This window comes from Maylandia zebra, linkage group LG23 (assembly GCF_041146795.1).
Source record: "Maylandia zebra isolate NMK-2024a linkage group LG23, Mzebra_GT3a, whole genome shotgun sequence".
Classification (NCBI taxonomy): domain Eukaryota; kingdom Metazoa; phylum Chordata; class Actinopteri; order Cichliformes; family Cichlidae; genus Maylandia; species Maylandia zebra.
Window position 1 is genome coordinate 32,103,243 of NC_135188.1, and position 20,093 is coordinate 32,123,335.

Here is a 20,093-nt window from a genome sequence, read left to right on the forward strand (position 1 = left end):
AATAAAGGTGGATAAAGTTAATAGTAACCTTAAGGTCGCCAATACTCTTCTTGATGTTAGCGCCTTGCTCTTCGATAGCCATCTTGAGCGTCGTAATAATGCTTTCCGCTGTGTCAGTTTCCATCACTCTTTTCTTACCAGAAGGTTTTGACAGGGAGGAAGTAGGAGTGATAAGAGCTCTCTTATCTGAGCCCAGGTTTTTTGCCATCACATACAGCTAGTAGTGTGCACCTTAAAGTTCGCTTTGCTGCTTATAAAGGAGTTTTAAGACAGAGCAAGTTCTGTAGCAGACCGTTCACATCTTGGCCCATCTTGGAGATGTGAGCAGGACAGATGGACCAATTGACGGAAAAAGTGTGGACTTTATACCAGTTTTTAAATTGTGTTAATAGGCCACGTAAAACCAGAGTTATGATAAAAATATATGAAATGTTTTGTTTTTTTCCCCTGAATACTATCGTTGTTTATATTCAATGTGGGAAGAAACGGTAAAGACAACGTTTTATAAAGAAAACCATCGAAACACTCTCAGCGTTTGAGCAAAAACAAAACCAGCCCCCAGCCTTTCCCATTGGTCGAAAAATGTACCATGTCAATCAATCAAAAAAAATTATATGGCAACATGGCATTTAGTTATTAAGACACGGGAGGAAGTCTTAGGAGTGTTTTGAGATGTGAGAGATTTGCGATGTTTAGCGCAAATCTTGTGTAGTTAGTGTGTAGTGTAGTCAACAGTTTTGTCGTGTGTGTCAGAACAATGAGGCGACTGCTAAATGTTACAGGTGTTACAGGAATGATACATTTCCTGTTGTCAGGCCTGCAGGTATCAGGCTGTTGTTCTCCTTTAACTCATAGTGGACAGAAATTATTTTTTGGAGTGGCACAAATAATTTGTGTGGCATCAAATTTGATGCAGAACACCTGATTGTTCTGTTAATATTTTGAAATGTTTGTTTAAAAAAAATGCCTTGGCAGCATTTATAGGTAAACAGCTGCAAAAAAATTTGTTTGCAAAACTCAGTAACTTTTTTGTAGAAATAACTATATAATTATTTGCCCAACATTGGTCATTATATACTGTATTTTGCAGACAGAGTTACAGAACTCTCTTCCAGACCACAGACTCGTACTCATAATACAAGTCAGAGCTTTATGATAAATAAATAAATAAATAAATAAAAAAAGTTGCACTTTCAAAATTGGAGTTCAAGTTATTTTTACTTCCAATAGTGTTAACATACTGCACAGGTCATGAACAAGATTTTTTAAATTTTCATAGTAAGTGGGCTAAAGCAGTTAATTAAAAGTAGTCTAACATAAATGTAAATGCTGTAATTTGATTATTTTAATAAACCATGTAACTTGGATGGATTAGATGCTGGCGTGACCACAGTGGACACGTCTGCTGTTGCTCACAGTGGTCCAAGGGACCGCTCAGGGAGTTTGTGTGTTCGCTCAGACACATGAAAAATTAGAACATTGACATAGACACCAAAGTATCGAAATGAACCGAACTGTGAATTTTGTGTATCGTTGCACCCCTAACACACACACACACACACACACACACACACACACACACACGAAAAAACTCTATAAGTATATTACTCTTGCACGTGCCCACTGACAAATTTACATGTATTGGATCCAAAAGAATACAGTCTGCATTCGTGCAAGCAAGGCTCCATTCTAGTCAGCTTGGTTTTTAGGATTTTCCGGTAGGCAGTGGTACCGTATCAGGTACTTTTTTAGCACTTATTGGGCCGGGGTTTGAAGTGAGCAGAGTTGAGCCGAAAATGAAATGTCATCAGACTGCACCCAAGAGAGGGTAGAAAAGTCCATTTACGTTTGTGCTTCATGTCAAGGAACTTTAGGGTTGCGCTGCTATAACAACCCCACCCAAATTGAGGTGGTAATGTAAAAAGACTGAAACAGAGTAGATGAGTAAAGTAGGTGGTAGTGGAAAAGCGACATAGGTGAGGTAGTAAAAAGTGTAAATTAACAACAAAATAAAAACAATTCAACAAGACAGAATCATTAGCATTTTTCTTGCATGGTGAAGATTTTGGACTATTATCCAGCAAACACTATGTGCTCACCTGGTTCATCATCACTTTCGGTCATTGATCCGTAGTTTGCTACTAGGGATCCCAGAGCTGAGCTCATCTTCTTAGGGGCCACAACCAAGCCACTGGTCCTGGACTCATCTCTGTCAGAATCTTGGAGCCAATGAAAAACAGAGCACTATATATATATCACTATCACTATATACTATCACCTCTGTCAGTGCGCCCCAGGGTGGCTGTGGCTACAATGTAGCTTGCCATCACCAGTGTGTGAATGTGTGTGTGAATGGGTGGATGACTGGATATGTAAAGCGCTTTGGGGCCCTTAGGGACTAGTAAAGCGCTATATAAATACAGGCCATTTACAGGCCATATAGGGGTGTCTGTGTATTTCAATCAAAGAATAACCAGAGGATAACCAGTGAAAGCTTTTTGATCTTGTCCTCTATGTAGGTGATTGTGCACAGGCTTGATTGAACTTTGATCAATTAACTCACCATGGTCACTAGTGGCTAATGCTCCGAGTGGATCCCCGTCCCTGCATGGGTGGGTGAGTGGTTTAGGCTTCTCTGTAACAATGCAGTCCGATGAGTGTGGCCGTCTCAGATGTCGCCCTTGGAGTCCTCTGTTTTTCCAACCACGACCTCTGCCTCTTCCTCTCATTCGTCTGAAAATAAATACATCATTGCTTATGCAAGTTAACTTTTTGGTAAGACAGACTTCATTTCAAATTAAAAAAATGTATATCAAAATAGAAAATAAAAGAGATGCACACCAAAATCCATAATTTATACATTCAAATGTAAACATTTACCCAAACTGAGCTGTTTCCAGGACAGCTCCCGTTTCCTCCCGCACCTCCAGGACTTTTTTCTTCTTCTCAATATTCACAAGTGTTGGATAGTTTCTAGTAAACCAGTAAAGACAAATTAATGACTGGACATGGGAAGTATGCATATGTGGCTTAACTAATGGCAAAATTGCATCAAAAGTTCATGACTGCCACAGTTTCTAACTAACTTGCGTCTTTCCTCTCTCCATTTAGTAATCTCCTCTGGTGTGTCCAGTTTGATTCTTTTAGTTCCTGGTGCATGGTTCTGTCAACACAGAGTATTCACATTAGAAAAGGGGAACTACTACAAGCTAATCACTTTACATCATCTTCTTCCACTTACATTTTTCCAGTGTATGCTGACAAGTTTTTCATGGGCCATGAAGCTGCAGTCAGCCACAGAACACTAAAAGTGGATTCAATTGGAGCTCTCAGTAAAAAGTAAAGAATATCAATGTGAACAGCACTAATATATATCTAGTAAGTAGCCTAGAGTGAAATACCTTGACATGCTGAGAAACATGCTCATTGTACTTTTCCTGGTTTTTGAAGCCCCGGTCGCAGGTGTCACAAAAATGGGAATACTCTGGTTCTTTCCTGTTTTTCTGCAAGGGGTGAAAAGCTCAAAGTTCCCAACAACGTTCCATTCACTTTAACCCTTGTGTGGTGTTCGTATTTTTGTTACTCAGCCAGTGTTCATGGGTCTGGTGGACCCGCTAGAGTTTTGGCTTTCCAAATTAACACTATCAAACAATTTTATGTTAAATTACTCAACAGATGTTTACTTCATCCCAATTACAAGACATATGAACAGCAAACATGGTTAATTTTTTCCCTTTACCTTTGTTAGATCACATTTATGAATTAATGTGCTTCTCGTTTTTCTTTTATATAAAATGTTATAAATAAATCAGTTATAATCAAGTGGAGTGAGTGGAAAGACACAACACATTTACACGTGAAAAAAAAATTAATTGTTTAATTTTTCTTTTGAAAAAAACTGAACACGGGTCTCACAGACCCGAACACCATACAAGGGTTAAATATAAATACAAAGTTCTCAGAAATGTCACCTTTTTTCCATGATGGCTGGGAGCTCGGTAGCTTTGATGTCCACCTCGATCCCATTCATGACTAAAGTTTTGACCTGAAAACACACGCAAGAAATTCAAACACACCTTTCTTTAAAAAACAGACACACGGACATGTCCTTTATGGCGACTAAAGGCGCACTGCATGTATCTTAAACTACACATCTGCTATCAAAGTTATTGTGGGGATGTGGTTTTGTTTTTAGTTTATTTTTCCTTGTCTTCCACGGATGTATCCGTTCTGTCACTAGTTGGCTTTTATGAAACTAATTCAAGTGTTTTAACACCAAATAACCCACTGACGCCACTTGCTGCATTCACACATGCTATAAAGCTTTAAACACTTATTCCTTAACTGCAACATAACTGCTAAATCTATGACTTTTTTGTTAGAGCAGAACCCCATGGTGTAAGTCAGTCTTTACATTATGTGGTCCTTCATGTGCACTTTAGGGCGACAGTAACATGAAGGAACCCATCTTCAATAGGGAAACTACTGTATATTCCACTCACTGTATGTATGTGTAGGTCCGTGGTTTCCACGGTTTGATGAGAACCCATAACTTGCCGCTGACCCGTGGTGCCTGCCAACACTACTGTCGCAGCCCCAGGTGTGTTCGGTAGGCGTTTCGCTCCAGCTCCACATGGTGGGATGGAAGCTACTCGAGTGCGACTGCTGCTGCTGGAACGACTGGAAGGAATTGGAAGGAGGAGAGCCAAAGTCGGGCGGAGGATAATTTGCCGACTCGTTCATACCGCCAGGCCAAAATCTTTCTTCACGCTGAGAATGAAGGTAGTTCTAGAGAAACTTCTCCTCAACGCGTTGCCCTCATAGGCGCATGTATTTACTTTGAGCGAACTATGGTTTCGTCACATCCGCCAAAGAAGGAAGACCATAAACCAACACAGACGAAAACGAATAAATATATGTCTATACATACTTACGTTAAGTATTTTAATATGTATAAAAAGTTTTGTGGTTAAAAAAAAATTATACTTGAGACTTAGACTGCAATTTTGATTTTACCAGTAGTTGGCTACAACTTCTCGCGAGGTTTAATGTAACAAATTCTCTTGGGTTGCCATTTTTGGTGAAAAGCCGCCTGGTAGATATTATAAATGCACTGCATTGTCTAAAGAGCAACACATTAATCTTGTAAGCGTCATAAGCTAAGTGGCCGCTCGCTCGATTTTATTAACCTGTATGCCGTGTGCGTAATTAAACGTATTTCAAAGTGTATTTTTTCCACAATAGAAGCAGAAACATATTCTAAGGTAAAGAAAACGTATTGACAATACGGTGCATTAGATACACCGCGATACACCCATCCGTAGAAACATTTTCTTCCGCTTATCTATAAATAAACCCTAAATTGTCTTTTTAATGTTAAGCTCGGGGGATAGCGACCGATGTGAACGAACCTGGCAACCCAATAGTTTCCTGGTGCCCTGTCCACGCCGCGTGTGTTTCAGAGTGAGAGCAGCAGCGTGGTGATCGAGGTGGAAACGTGAAGGCTCCAGAGGTGTGCGCAATAACTGCACTAAGGCGTTGCCAAAATGCTCGTGTTGTTTGAAACCGCAGCTGGATATGCAATATTCAAAGTAAGTATTCGACTATTGTTTGCAATCTTTTTAAAATGGGCGACTTTAGCACAGGGGCAATTTGCGTTAGCCCGGATTAGCCATCCACAGCTAGTTCACTGAGAGTCGGTAGGTGTCATAAACGTGTTATTTACGGTATGAAAAAAGCAATCTCTTCGTTGTACTTGTGGATATGGATTACATTTTTATTTAAAGGTGTTTTGTTTGCGCACGAGCTTGGCTAAGTCATAAGTGAACATCAAGCTTGTACTGTGAAGGGCCTGCAACCACGTGTGCACACTGAGGTGGTGCTGACTCCACATGCATTTTAGAATTGTAGGTTGTTCAAATGCGTCCATCAGCCATTACTTTAAGTTACATTCTTAACGATGTAAGCCATCTCACTGCTTTACATATTTCTTTTAACTAATGTCTGTGTATTGTGTTTTAAGGTTCTCAATGAATCCAAACTGCAGCAGGTCGACAGCCTGTATAAGGAGTTTGAAACTCCCGAAAAAGCCAATAAAATGTAAGTGCTGATGTTACATTTTACCACGTGGCGGCACTCTTTATGCCTGAAATATAACAATGGACTTATTACTATAAATCGTAGATGAAATGTAACTTCCATATATTTCCTTTTGTCCTACCAGCGTTAAGCTGAAGCATTTTGAGAAGTTCCAGGACACAACAGAGGCTTTAGCAGGTAATGAGAAATTTGAGCCCTAATGTTCACCTGAGATTAGTCTGTGATGCAAAGCTGTGTCTGATTAAACATGAGGTATTGCTCAGTCGTCACTACCGCTGAGACCAATTCCTCCTCATACATATGAGAGTTGACACTTTTTGTGTTTTGTGCAAGCGCTTAGCACAGCTAAGCTTTATTTTAGTCTCTATTTCCACTTTTTAGCTGCAACTGCCCTTGTTGAGGGAAAACTTGGCAAGAGTCTGAAGAAGGTCTTGAAGAAAGTTGTTGCCAAGGAAGCTCATGAGCAGCTGGCTATTAGTGATGCAAAACTCGGTGGCGTTATCAAAGTAAGTCACTGATATTTCTGTCAGCCTAAAAGACAGCATTGTTATCGAACGTTGTGTTTCTAATGACTTCTGGTCTTCAGGAAAAACTGGACCTGAGCTGTGTCCACAGCCCTGCTGTGGCTGAACTGATGAGATGCATCAGGGGTCAGATGGAGAGCCTCATCACTGGACTTCCTCCCAGGGAGATGAGTGCTATGTCTTTAGGGTTGGCTCACAGGTTAGTGGTGCATATATTATGTTATATGAATCCAACTGCTGCCTATGATTACATTTGCTGTCTGAAATATTTGTGTAGATTTTTCTCAGCATTCGTCACTACCACTGAGGCAGCAATCCTCTAGCTTATTGAAAATCCCTTCATTAATCTAGAAATTTGAATTAACTCGTGTTCTCATCTGGTTGCAGTTTATCCCGCTACAAGCTGAAGTTCAGTCCTGACAAGGTGGACACAATGATTGTGCAGGCTATTTGTAAGTGTTGTATTACACAGTTATGTCTGTTGTTGTGCCTGCAACATGTCAGACAGTAGTGCAAGAGAACCATCAGCAGTTTAAATTATTTTCAGAATGTCCAAAAACCTTCAGTTTGTTATCATTGCAAACAAAGAAAACATCTAGATTTTTCTTTTTGGGATAATAAAAATGTCAATTATTGATATTTTTGCTCTAAAAATTATCATTTGAGCAGTTAACATCAGCTGTACTGTGTTTTCGTCCTTGCTTCTAGCTCTTCTGGATGACCTCGACAAAGAACTTAATAATTACATAATGCGTTGCAGAGAGTGGTATGGCTGGCATTTCCCTGAGCTGGGAAAAGTGATCACAGACAACTTAGCCTACTGCAAGAGTGTCCGCAAGATAGGTAAGGACCATCCTGCTTTTGCACAACACAGTCAGAGAAGCATATTTAGATATCCTAAATATTTTGAGTAAAGCCAGCAAAAACACAGCATCCTACAATTTCCACATTCAAATTCATTAGCACCTTTTAATTTTATTCAGAGCCTCTTTCAATCCTTTAAAATTTTATGGTTTCCTGTCAGGCTGAGTAAACCACAGTGCTCTGAGCTTGTTTAAAGTCAGCGTATTGTTGCTCTAAGACTTGCGTGCATTGGTTTAACTTCCATGTGGTGACATTCCTGAGTAACTGCCATATGTTTGTGTCTGCAGGTGATCGCACAAACGTCGCCAGCTCTGATCTATCAGATATCCTCCCAGAGGAGATCGAGGCAGAGGTTAAACTGGCTGCTGAAATCTCCATGGGAACAGAAGTGTCAGAGGAGGACATTGGCAACATCAGGCACCTATGTGATCAGGTGGTGTGCTCACTGTTTGCTACAGTGACTGTGATGGCAATGACTGTTGTCTGTTGCAAACACAGGGTTTTCTGTGCGTCTTTGCCTTTTGTGACTGGTACCCTGCATTCATGAATTTGTTTTTGAATGTTTTCTTTATTTTTTTTTTTCTCCCATAGGTGGTAGAGATTTCAGAATACCGGGCTCAGCTCTACGACTACCTGAAGAACAGAATGATGGCAATCGCTCCCAACCTCACTGTAATGGTGGGGGAGCTGGTTGGCGCCCGTCTCATCTCACATGCAGGTGAATTGGGGGGGGGGAATGTCATTTGTGAAAACTGGCCTAGCAGTGATGATGATGACACTAAGTCACTTTCCTGAACATGACTGATGGTTTTAAGTCACTACCTCATCTGAGCTGGCAGTGAAAGCACTAGTAGTCAGGTCTTTGAAGAGCGCCATAGCTACAGTTCTTTGTTTCATTCATTGTGCGATCCAGGTTCCCTTCTGAATCTGGCAAAGCATCCAGCCTCCACAGTCCAGATCCTTGGAGCAGAGAAGGCTCTTTTTAGAGCCCTGAAGACGCGCAAAGACACACCCAAGTATGGTCTCATATACCATGCTTCTCTAGTGGGCCAGACAACTGCTAAGAACAAGGGCAAGGTATGTTCTTAGAGTGTGATATGTGACTGAATAATGGTTGGTGGCCACAATGTGAAGCTGTCAACTCAGGCTTTGGTTTTCTGTAATGCCAATGCAGATTTCCAGGATGCTGGCAGCTAAAGCAGCCCTGGCTATTCGCTATGATGCTCTCGGAGAAGACACAAATGCAGAAATGGGTGCAGAGAACCGTGCAAAGCTGGAGGCCAGACTACGTCAGTTGGAAGATAAGGGGGTAAGTACAGCTACAACCCCTATTCCAGAAAAGTTGGGATGCTATTTAACATCCTTGGCCCTGACGTCCACATATGTGGACATCACATTTTGGGTTGTCTGACCAAAATACTAAATCTTGCTCTACAAGGGCCTGATATCCACTTACAAGGACAGTATACTGCCACTGTTGTATCGAAATTTAAAACAAATGTCCTCATAGAGCTGGGCAATATGGCCTAAAATCAATATCACGGTATAATTTGAAGCATGTGACATGTATATCGCAATATTCTGTATAACGTATTTTACACACTATAAGGCACGCTTAGGATCCTTTAATTTTCTCAAAAATTGACAGTGTGCCTTATGTATGAATTCTGGTTGTGCTTACTGACCTCTAACTGATTTTATGTGGTAAACGCTGCGCAGAAATCTGTCAAAAAAAAAAAATTTAATACGACTTTGGTAAGCTATGAAGGCGTACAGCTTGATGGATTACCGGAGCCTTACGGCTGCCGTAGTCAGGAGCCTCGTGGAGTAATCTGGGTCCAAAACTCCTCCTTCAGGTCCCAAAGTCAGTCAAACACTACAGCATCACTGAGAGTTAAAAACTGTCTAAATTCTTTAATTTTTAATAAAATAATCAGCGTTGCGGCTTTACCAGGTTTAACAATTAAGTTTAACATCCAGGCATCCATGAAAACAGAATTTATTAAATTCAACGGCGTTAGAAGTTAGCAGGAAGTTTGCTCACTAGTTTCCACCTAAACATGATATGCCATGTTCTGACTGAGAGATTAATCATTAATATATTGCAACAACATGGGAATAGAGCAGCTGCGAGAAAATTCTGCATTAATGAATCAATGGTACGGAAGTGGAGGAAGTGCAGTTTTTGGCTTTTCCCATATCCCAAAAGTGCTTTGTCTCTTTGCTGTTACTGTCGCCCGGCATAATTTGCAGATATTGTTCGCAGCCGCTGCAATGTTTTCGACCAAAACAGGCACCGCTTGATGAGACCGTCACCATGCGCTATCGCGGTATAGTCAAAATGTCTACCGTTGGTCAAATTTATATTGTTTCTACTGTATACTGTTTATACCGCCCACAGCTATGTCCTCATATGTGGAACAAAAAATGGGCAAAAATAAAAATCTGGTAATTCTTTGTTTTTACATTCATTAGGTCCCAATATGTCCAAATATCAAAGAGAAATTAAAAATGCATGTCATGGAAGAGTTTGGGTCTTAGCAGTTTTTAAAATCCAAAACTTACCATTTTTAAGCAGCAAAAAAGGTAGTGTTGAATGATGGGACAAAGCTGTTTAATAATTAACACAGCATAGCACCCCATTTTGTTATAGCAGTCCTTAAATGTCTGGGAACTGGGAAGATGAATGTCATCCTTTTCTTGTCTTCGTTGTAATGTGTCAATGGATTCCAGTGGTCAAAGGTCTGGGTCAGACCAGTATCCAACCTGTTCTACTGTGAAACCATGTAATAGATGCCTTATGCCATTTAGTTTTGTCTGGTTTAACTATGCAAGGGTTCTACTCTGGATGGTAATCCTGTGTTGCTCTAAATCCAGTGTATACCTTTCAGTATTGATGGTGCCTCTCCAGATGTGACAGTTGCATAACCATCAATGCATCCCTGTACTATCAGAGGCTTTTGAACTGACTGCTGATAAGAAACCACATGGCCTCTCGCCCCTATAGTTCACAGGACTGGATATCCCTATTTTCTAGAAAGAATTGCAAATTTGATTTGTCTGATCACTGGAGAGTTTCTCGTTTTGCTTTAGTCTGAACATTAGCCCTAAGAACACAACAGCAGTTCTGGCTCATGTTCACAAATGTGGCTGTACCTCAGGAGGTGGAGCAGGTCATCTACTAATCAGACAGTTCGCCATTCCATGTCTGGCTACTCCAGTATCCCCAGTCCTTGAGCAAGATGCTAAATGCAAGTAGTATCTTGCTCCAATATAGCACTTTTGAGTGTCCAGGTAGAAAAGTACTATATGTAATGGATTTTTGTATTTCTTCTGAATCTGTTATCCTGGTAAAATCCCTGTTTTTGTTATTTTTTCCCCCTCCTTTAGTCATTGAATCCACATTTTCTTTTCAGATCCGAAGAATCAGTGGAACAGGCAAAGCAATGGCAAAGGTAGAGAAATACCAGCACAAGAGGTTAGTTGTCACTTGCAGCATATTTTGCATATTTCCACATCTACACATGTATGGTGGTTAATGCCTGCTACTACTTTTCCTTCACAGTGAAGTGAGAATTTATGATCCGTCAGGTGATTCTACGATTCCGTCCACATCGAAGAAGAGGAAGTTTGAAGAGGTAGAAGAAGAGGATGCCACAGAGCCCACGACATCAGCAGTCAAACCCAAAAAGGCAAAACGGGAGTTGGTAATAGAAGGTGAGTGAGTTTGGAATCAATCCTCTGCCTCCTGTGCATTTGGATCTGTGATGCTGATAGTGTTCTGGCTCTGTGTTTAGAAGAAGAACAAGCAGAAACATCAGCGGCAGCAGAGGAGACCCCGAAGAAAAAGAAGAAAAAGAAGGATAAGAAAGCAGAGGAGGAAATGGAAGAACCAAAGGAAGAAGAGGTGGTAGCAGTTACTGAGGTAAGATGGAAGCTAAAGTTTTAAAATTATCCCTTTTTTTCTTCCTCCCCTTTAATGATCGAACTCTCTCTCTCTCTCTCTCTCTCTGTCTCTCTCTCTAGACAACAGAGAAGAAGAAAAAAAAGAAAAAGAAGGTAAAGGAGGAGCAGGAAGAAGATTGAAAAGAGGAGAGTGTAAATAGATTTTTGTCTTTTATTTTTATTATTCAATTATATTTTCTGAGGACTACAGTATTGAGTGCCTGTCTGTGGACATCTGAAAAGAAGTTCGAAGTAAACATCAGAGTAATCATTAGATCTCATTCTTTTCTCTGGTCATAAAGAGACTGTACAATAAAAGTTTTTTGGGTTTTTTTTTTTTGTTTTTTTTCCAAAGATGTTTAAGCTTAATCTACCAGAAGCCTCTGTAGACAAGCATTTGTTTTATTCATGAAGAGATCTAGTTTTGTCATGAGTTCAGTACAGATTTCCCAGTTCTCTTGTGATAAACAAAGCCTGGTGAAATAAAACCTTTTGCTCAAATGCTGTGTGTGTGTGTGTGTGTGTGTTTGTTTTTTTTAATGTACAAATAAATGCATCCAGCAGGGGTGGGAAGTAATTAAGTACAAACACTTCACTTATTATACTAGCTAGATTTAGCTGTCTGCAATAGTATGAGTATTTATTTTTCTGACTACTTTCAATCCCTATATTTTTCCACAACACTTTCTACTTATATTTTCAAAACAGATTTGTTACTTTAGGTTCAGTGGTATTATCTATAGTGTTATAAGTGAGGTTTTTCTAAGTAGCATGTAATTTCAAATTCAACATTTTTATCAGCTAAACAAATGTCAGCAAACTGTGTGAACACAGTGTGTCTGCTAGCTAAAGGTACAGCTGCTGGGTTTCCCTGGGAGAGAAAAGAGTAACTTCACTCAAAGATGGAAAAAGATATAGTATATGTTTTGGGTTGTTTTTTTTAAGCCTCATGCCCAGTACATTTGAACTTGAATCAAAGTGTTTGGAAAAGTGTCAAATTTTGGTCCTATAACATGTGAGGGTAGGATGCCCCACCTCATTCTGACATAGTCATAGGACTGCATGATGTGAGGAGTTTGCTCTAGTGATTATATTTAAAATGACTTGCACTCTAAATAAAGAAAATAACATGAGTGCAAAGATACAAGATTGTGTGGATGACCAAATGGTGCCATTTAAGGACAAGCAAATTCAAGCAGTACCTAATCAGTAAATTAAGAAAACAGAATTTGAAAATATTAGTCCTTGCTTTATGAATTCAAAAAATGAAGCAATAAGAGAGGGCAAGCCAACCGGTCGCTGCAGATGGTCGCCCTTCCCTGAGTCTGGATCTCCCGGAGGTTTCATCCTGTTACAAGGGAGTTTTTCATTCCTACTGTAGCCAAGTGCTTGATTTTAGGGGGCCATTTAATTGTCAGAGTTTTCTCTGTATTGTTGTAGGTTCATACATTAGAATATAAACCACCTTCAGGCAATTTCTGTTGTGATTTGGCAGAATACAAGTAAAACTGTATTGACTCAAATAAGGCAAGATGCATGTGTATAAAGTGTAATGTGCACCTTTGTTTTACAGCACAGAAGAACTGTTAAGAAAAGTTTCACACACTGTCACGGAATGACAGCAAAATCTCACAACGTGAGAATTAATATTCGAACCTAAGGCTGTATCAAGCCATACTTAGTTATTTGTTTAAAAATTGGTTGACATTTTTTGAATACTTAGAAAGCAAAATTATTTTTTTTAACAGTTGTGTAATTATTTATGAGTTAATAATTTTCTCTGTTGATGTCTGGCACTATTGGTTGTCTGAAATTTCAAATTATTTATTTTGGCACTAAAACGGTCCAAAATGACTCGGATCATTTTCAGCATGTACCATCAAAATGTGTGCAGTAGAGGGTTAAGGCCACATTAAGAAAAATAATATTGTTGTTCATTCTGAGAATAAAGTCCAAATATTGAGATTAAAGTTGAAAGTGTATTTTGAGGAAATATCAAAATGTGGAGATTACAGTTGTTTCAAGACAAACCATACTTCAGAATCAGTTTAAGTAACAAGAAAGTAAATGATTTCTCTTTTAGCTCATAGACACAGTGTGGTGATCAGTATAAAGACATTAAGAAGATGGTGTAGAAAGCTGGATCTGGTTAGGTGGAAAACAACCAATGGCTCTTAATGCAAGGTTATTGATGATTACACCCTCATGCAATGAAGATGATGTATCAAAAGACAGCTGATCAATTTGTTTCACTAAGCTATCTAAACAATGAATTGTAATTGTAATCACATGTCAACTTTTTTTTCTCAAAATAGATGTTCGACTTAATCTCGAAATTTTTACTGTACTCTCAAAATGATGAACAATATATTCTTTTCTTAATGTGGCCCCAATACTCCCCCCACCTGTTGAATCCCACCGTAATCCCTGACTTTTCTTATTTTACTGTTGGTGTGGAGGCAAAGTCACCCTATAAGTAGGCAATAGAAAATAGGTATAAAATGTTCTCAAACTGAATACATTAATTTGAATCAAAATTTAAATAACAATAATATTTATATTTTCATGTTCTAATATTATTTTTATTATTACATTTATATAGTATAAGGTTACCTTTGTACAAAAATGGTTATAAAAAATTTCCTCCTTGGAGCTCATTTTTACTTTCTTTCTTTGAGTACATTTCGGAGTTTGTACTTTTGCTTTAGTAAAGAATTTACATTTTTAATTAGGCAAAAACATTTAAACCCTTTGAAGCTCTCATTACATATAAAGGCGATATACTCAGACCTGATGCTTTGGACTCGTGTTTATACTCATATGCTAATACACTGTATTGTCAGGTGAAGCTAACCTTCGTTTTTAATGATTAAAAGTGCTGATAAGCTATCAGAAGTTATGAGGAAACTTTGGTATTGGTTATTTTGTTCACCCAATGTAAATAAAAATATTATTTCTATTAAATTCCACCGTGTATACTGACAAATGCTATCTCACATCGATGAATGTAAAAAGCAGTCTCTAGATCTTTTAGGTCATTAATACAAACATTTTACATTGATGTTCATCTAATCATCGTAATAACTGGTTCGTAGAGGATTTATCATTAAATACATTACCGTTGAGTTCTGCCATCCTAAGGAAGTCAGTCCGGACTCCCGAGTGACCAAACTTGGGTGCTTGGGAGAAGCGGAAGTTCGCATACTGGCCAGGCGTCACTAGACGATCGCAGAGCTTCTGCTTTTCGTTTTGCAGTGGTTTGTTTCGTACCACATGGCAAAACTGCACGAGAAGCGTGTTATGAGGATTCCTTGTATTTTAATATTCTAGAGCTCGTGGTTGGCAAAATAAACACTTAGCTAAAAATGTCTCAGATACAGGCAAGATTCTTCACAGAAGACAAAAGGTGAGGTTTAAAAGAAAGAAAGAAAAAACTCAACAGAAAATGACAAACAAGCAAGCGAGCTAGCTAACTTGCTAGCTGTAATTTAGAGTAAACAGTATCATCTCATTGTGGGATGTTCTGTCTTTTCCTCTAGCAAATTTTTTTTTTATCTGTAGTTCTGATCGTGGCTAGTTCGTAGCGATGTTTTTTTTAAATGCTAATGCTAACAATGTGAATTTATGTAGACTCCGGCAGCAGCTAAAATATGTCTATCTCTGTAGGTACGTTGTAGATGATGTCCCGTTCTCCATCCCAGCTGCATCCGAAGTGCAGGATCTCAGCAATGTAATCAACAAGCTGCTGGAAGCTAAAAATGGTAAGCTCACTTTATCATAGGCACACAAACTATTCCCCACCTTTACAATTCAGCCTCCAGCTGCAGAGCTGTAAACACAGAATAAATAGCATTATAATCCTAATCCTCAATCACAGGGGCGGATCTACATGGAGTGGCACGTGGTGGCACCGCATGGCAGATCGATGGGCTGGCATGCCCTAAAATATTCTTGTAAGCAACTGATGCTTACGATTGTGCCAGAGTACATTTTGAATCAATGCCATGGGCATTTTTAGATTTCACACATGCATTGATTGTTACACTCTGGGGTCTATGGACACGCCTCATCTCCAAATCACCTGACCAATTTAAGATGCCATAGCAACAAGCTGCAGCCACGTTTAATCTCCATTCAACTTGTGTTGAAAGTTCAGGCTTCAAACTATACACCAGTTTTTAAATTTTATTGATAGGCCACTAAATCCGGAGCTACAATCATAAAAATACATGTGATGCTTTTTTCTACTATTGTCACATTTAATGTGGGATGAAATGGTAAAAAGTTTGTTTTCTAAGGACAGCACAAAAAAAGATCAGGAAAAAATGCCACCCCTTTTGTATTAGTGTAAAAGTGTACCATATTGACCAATAAAAAATTATTTGGCAACACATGGGATTTGGTTATTTAGGAAGAGGTGAACATTTTCGGAATGACGGCTGCGGGAGAGAGAAAGAGAGAACGAGTGTCTCCAGATGAAGAACAGACTGAGTGATGCACCTCCTGCTGTTAGGCCTGCAGGGTTTAGGCCTGTGGTGTTCTCCACTTTCTTGTAGCAGACAAACTATTTTTTGCACTGGCACAAATACTGTGTGTGGCATCTTATTGTGGCACCTGATTGTTCTGTAGATTTAGTTTTAGTAGTATTTTTAAATGGTTGTGCTATATGTTTGTGTATGTGTGTGTCAAATGTAGTCCTTATCACAGACTGTACTTCTAAAAATCTCAGATAATTTATTTGGTTCTCTTAACAGCTTCTCACAGTAAAGTGGACTTTGACTTCCTGGTCAGGGGTCAGTTCCTGCGAACCTCACTGTCAACTCACATGGCGACAGAGGGTATATCGACGGTATGGCCTGCTATAGTGCTTAAACTCGTATGGATATATTGTATAAAGCGAGTCACAAGCATCCACATGAGTAAAACAACATTAACCAGATGTTTTACTCTGTTTGCCCATGTTCCAGGAAGAAGTTGTGGAGATAGAATACGTGGAGCGGATCACGGCCCCAGAACCCGAGGAGTGTATGATGCATGATGACTGGATTAGCTCTGTAGATGCTGATGCTGAATGGTAAGATGGTTAAGAGCAGACCATCAGTGTGCTTTTTATTAATTGGGAAATTAGATCAGCAAAAAGTTTGTTGTGATGTGTTCATATTTTCTTTTTTTGTCTTCTTGGTTGTTCATTAGCTAAACAAAAGTCTTAAACCACCCCTTATTCTTTATCTTTTACTTTCAAGGAGCCAGACTTTCTATTCCTTTTAAAATAGTGCTGCAGGCTTTCTGAAAGTCTTGTCTAATTTGTCTTTAGACATTGGCTTCTTTTTCAGTTCAGTTCTTGTACATGGCAAAGAACCAGAAGCTTGAAGCTTCTATATGAACATAAAATTTCACAGCAACATTTTTTTTATATATAATATCCATAAAATCTTTAGTGAAACTGAAGATGTTTGAGCAGAAGGCTCATAATGATTTGAAATGGAATGACCCTTATTTTTTCCCCTGCAGGATCCTAACAGGGTCATACGACAAGACTGCCAGAATTTGGTCTACTGAGGGCAAGCCTGCGATGACTGTGGCTGGACATACAGATGTGGTCAAAGACGTAGCCTGGGTCAAAAGAGGTAAGTGGGACAAAATGAAACAGACATGTACTGCTATGTTAATAGTCAAAGGCTTTATTAAGTCCTCTTTGTGGATGTTTTCTGTGTAGAGGGTCTGACCTCTCTGCTTCTGACGGCCTCTCTGGACCAAACTGTGTTACTGTGGGAGTGGAACTCGGAGAGAAACAAGGTGAAAGCCAGACATTGCTGTCGTGGACACGCGGGGAGTGTTGACACCATTTCTGTAGACCCCACAGGAACGAAGGTAAGGTTGGAGAGGGCAAGACAAAAACTTAAAAGACAACAAAGAGTGCTGCGATTAATGACTTTGGATGTTTGTGGTAAACACTTTCAGTTCTGCAGTGGCTCCTGGGACAAAATGTTGAAGATCTGGTCAGCAGGTATGATCCCAGAATGATTCAAGGCCTCTTTATTGTTAAAAAAGGTATTGTTGTGATGCTGCTATAAACTATATTTCCTGTGCTGTCAGTGCCTACAGATGAGCAGGATGAGATCGAGGAGCCGGCTGACAGACCAAGGAAAAAACAGAAGACTCAGCAGCTTGGCCTTACCAGGGTGAGTGCACAACCAGAGTATGATTGACTGGAGAATAAGCCCACTAAGTCATTGCAAAATGAGTTTTTGTTTTCTTGGGCACAGACTCCCTTGATGACATTATCGGGACACAGCGAGGCAGTGTCATCTGTCCTGTGGTGTGACAGTGAGGAGGTTTGTAGTGCGTCTTGGGACCACACCATCCGCATATGGGACGTCGATACTGGAGGGATGAAAACTACGTTGGTGAGAAAAATAGAAAGTGACTGAATTAGCGATAATAAACACTTTTGGTTGTTTCATGTGACAGATTAATGAGCATCATCCTACAGTTGGCAGTTCGTCTTGTAATCGGAAGGTTGCCGGTTTGAGCACCGGCTCCGACAGTCTCGGTCGTTGTGTCCTTGGGCAAGATACTTCACCCGTTGCCTACTGATGGTGGTCAAAGGGTCAGGTGGCGCCAGTCTCCGACAGCCTCGCCTCTGTCAGTGCGCCAGGGCAGCTGTGGCTACAATGTAGCTTGCCATCACATGTGTGTGAATGCGTGGATGACTGAATGTAGTATGAAGTGCTTTGGGGTCTATAGGGACTAAGTAAAGTGCTATACAAATACAGGCCATTTACCATTTACAGGCTTTTATTCTATTAGCTATGTCACAGAGGGTGAAACACAGGTATAAATGATAAAAAAGACTCAGAGCCACAATTTGACTTGTTTCTTCAGTGTATGAGTGATTTAAAATGCCTATAATAGAGGAAATCAAACCAGTGACATACACTACGTATTACTGCTATATGCCTGTGTGTAGTGGATGTATGCAATGCATGTCCCAATCCTAAGAAAAATTAGGGTTGCAGACTAATTCAAAACTCGGTTAACATCTCAAATAGTTTGAAATAGCATATTTATCAACCACCAAGTTTACCTTTTGTTATCATATTCTCAGTTTTCCAGTATTTACCAGTTTCACTGTTTTTCTTTTCACAGACAGGCAGCAAAGTGTTTAACTGTATTTCCTACTCACCTTTGTGTCGACGGCTGGCCTCAGGTAGCACCGATAGACACATCCGACTGTGGGACCCTCGCACCAAAGGTACGACTGTTCTAAATGTCACAGACATCTATGTTTCGACTTGTATTGTTGTTTGTCACTCTTGTCATCTTTACAACTCTTCTTTCAGATGGGTCTCTTGTTCTGCTGTCGCTAACCTCTCACACTGGCTGGGTTACCGCTGTCAAGTGGGCACCATCACATGCGCACCAGTTGGTCTCGGGTTCCCTTGACAACCTAGTCAAACTTTGGGATACCAGAAGGTAAGTGAAGCTCATAATTGGTACTACTGTTAAGGGCTCCGCTCTAGTCACAAGGAACATATTTCTAATGGGACATGACCAGAGGTGGAAGTATTGAAGTACAAATACTTAGTTACTGTACTTAAGTAGAATTTTCAGGCATCTGTACTTGACCCAAGTATTTATTGTTCTGATTACTTCTTTAACAGAAATATTTTCTACTCTTTACATATTTAAAAAATTTCTCTGTTGTCTCCCAGCTGTAAGGCTCCTCTGTATGACCTGGCGGCCCATGAAGACAAAGTATTTTGTGTGGACTGGACAGAAAGCGGGGTACGATGTGTACGATATTTGCACACCAACAGTTGATAGATGGAAACAGTGATGTTCTCACAGTGTCTTCTCTCTGTTTCTGTTTGCAGCTGATGCTGAGTGGAGGCGCAGATAACAAGTTGTACACCTACAGATACTCAGCCCAACAGGCAGAGGCATAAAGATTCAGCACACATTGGACAGACAGACACAAAGACAATATTCAGGACTTAAATCAAGGACTTCAAAGTGTTGGACAAATATCTTGGCTTTGTTCTTTGCTTTCCTGATTCGTTTTACACAAATGTTCTTACAGCTCGTCCTCGTTTCAGTGTTATCCAAACAGATTATAAATTAAATCTTTCTCCTAAAATGTTGTCTCCTCACCTTCATTTAACTATACAGTATTTATATATAACAGTTTATAAAGTGTGTGTGTGCTCTGGAGCAGGATATCAAGGATGTCACTGTACTGATTCATCTTCCCCTCAACCCTGACTAGTCTTCCAGTTACTCAAGTTAAAGAAACATTTGACAGATCAGAACTGTCAGTGGAAGCAGCTGCTGGTCATCTTCTACACCACCATCATCCAGTCTGTCCTGCACACCAGTCACTGTTTGGTTTTGCTCAGCCGCGAAGAAGGACAATGGGCAATCAGGTCTGCAGAGAGGATCGTTCAGTTCATTTCAATTAGCAAAATGCCTACACAACATCAGTTGGACAACCTCAAGGTTTATATTAATAAACTACCTTTTAAAAATGTTTAACACATTATAAACTTCCTCATATTTCTCAAGAGCCAAAGTCAACCTGTTGACTATTTCCTCCAACTGGTTTGTCAGTGGAGGTGTGATGAAAAAAGGAGCTCCAACTCCTCCTTGATTAATATGCCT

General features: G+C 39.7%; 3 protein-coding genes and 1 non-coding gene across 8 annotated transcripts in view; 3 read left to right on the forward strand and 1 right to left on the reverse strand.

The window, feature by feature from the left end:
• The window catches only part of nufip1 (nuclear FMR1 interacting protein 1), a 38,149-nt gene extending 23,489 nt beyond the window's left edge, over positions 1-14,660 (reverse strand). For 3 of the 4 annotated variants that reach the window (XM_004570443.3, XM_004570445.5, XM_076880696.1), the window contains exons 1-8: positions 4,503-4,964; positions 3,972-4,045; positions 3,402-3,503; positions 3,242-3,304; positions 3,087-3,163; positions 2,881-2,973; positions 2,564-2,733; positions 2,100-2,219 (exon numbers count right to left, since the gene is read on the reverse strand). In XM_004570443.3, coding sequence (XP_004570500.2) covers positions 2,100-2,219; positions 2,564-2,733; positions 2,881-2,973; positions 3,087-3,163; positions 3,242-3,304; positions 3,402-3,503; positions 3,972-4,045; positions 4,503-4,743 — 940 coding nt within the window. In that variant the 5' untranslated portion in view covers positions 4,744-4,964. Of the gene's footprint in view, positions 1-2,099; positions 2,220-2,563; positions 2,734-2,880; positions 2,974-3,086; positions 3,164-3,241; positions 3,305-3,401; positions 3,504-3,971; positions 4,046-4,502; positions 4,965-14,551 lie in introns of those variants that run through there. The other variant, XM_004570444.4, reaches the window with a different exon arrangement.
• Positions 5,449-11,933, forward strand: nop58 (NOP58 ribonucleoprotein homolog (yeast)). Of its 2 annotated transcripts, none has more exons than XM_004570447.5 (15): positions 5,449-5,591; positions 6,023-6,099; positions 6,224-6,276; positions 6,481-6,605; positions 6,686-6,822; positions 7,011-7,075; positions 7,332-7,466; positions 7,775-7,920; positions 8,079-8,205; positions 8,401-8,564; positions 8,662-8,796; positions 10,904-10,965; positions 11,053-11,204; positions 11,288-11,412; positions 11,514-11,933. In XM_004570447.5, exons 1-15 carry the CDS (start codon positions 5,547-5,549, stop codon positions 11,571-11,573), a joined length of 1,608 nt encoding a protein of 535 aa, XP_004570504.1. In that variant the 5' UTR covers positions 5,449-5,546; the 3' UTR covers positions 11,574-11,933. The 2 variants fall into 2 exon arrangements, with proteins under 2 accessions (XP_004570504.1, XP_004570503.1); XM_004570446.5 differs by having other exon boundaries at positions 5,450-5,591; positions 11,285-11,412.
• On the forward strand, positions 8,242-8,325 carry LOC111501074 (small nucleolar RNA SNORD11B). The gene has a single exon (XR_002721373.1). It is a non-coding gene; the product is annotated as a small nucleolar RNA SNORD11B (small nucleolar RNA).
• Positions 14,661-14,698: 38 nt separating the features above from the next.
• wdr12 (WD repeat domain 12) lies at positions 14,699-19,572 on the forward strand. The gene is made up of 13 exons (XM_004570449.5): positions 14,699-14,838; positions 15,099-15,193; positions 16,187-16,281; positions 16,400-16,506; positions 16,944-17,059; positions 17,149-17,303; positions 17,394-17,439; positions 17,529-17,614; positions 17,699-17,839; positions 18,582-18,687; positions 18,776-18,908; positions 19,148-19,220; positions 19,310-19,572. Exons 1-13 carry the CDS (start codon positions 14,798-14,800, stop codon positions 19,379-19,381), a joined length of 1,266 nt encoding a protein of 421 aa, XP_004570506.1. The 5' UTR covers positions 14,699-14,797; the 3' UTR covers positions 19,382-19,572.
• Positions 19,573-20,093: the final 521 nt, after the last annotated feature.

Bases quoted from the DNA above. Each gene is read 5' to 3' on its own strand.
- nop58 (XM_004570446.5), top strand. From the start codon at position 5,547: ATGCTCGTGTTGTTTGAAACCGCAGCTGGATATGCAATATTCAAA. The intron at 6,100-6,223 runs GTAAGTGCTGAT...TTGTCCTACCAG, and splicing joins CCCGAAAAAGCCAATAAAAT to CGTTAAGCTGAAGCATTTTG. The intron at 6,277-6,480 runs GTAATGAGAAAT...TCCACTTTTTAG, and splicing joins CACAACAGAGGCTTTAGCAG to CTGCAACTGCCCTTGTTGAG.
- wdr12 (XM_004570449.5), top strand. From the start codon at position 14,798: ATGTCTCAGATACAGGCAAGATTCTTCACAGAAGACAAAAG. The intron at 16,282-16,399 runs GTATGGCCTGCT...CCCATGTTCCAG, and splicing joins CGACAGAGGGTATATCGACG to GAAGAAGTTGTGGAGATAGA. The intron at 19,221-19,309 runs GTACGATGTGTA...TTCTGTTTGCAG, and splicing joins TGGACTGGACAGAAAGCGGG to CTGATGCTGAGTGGAGGCGC.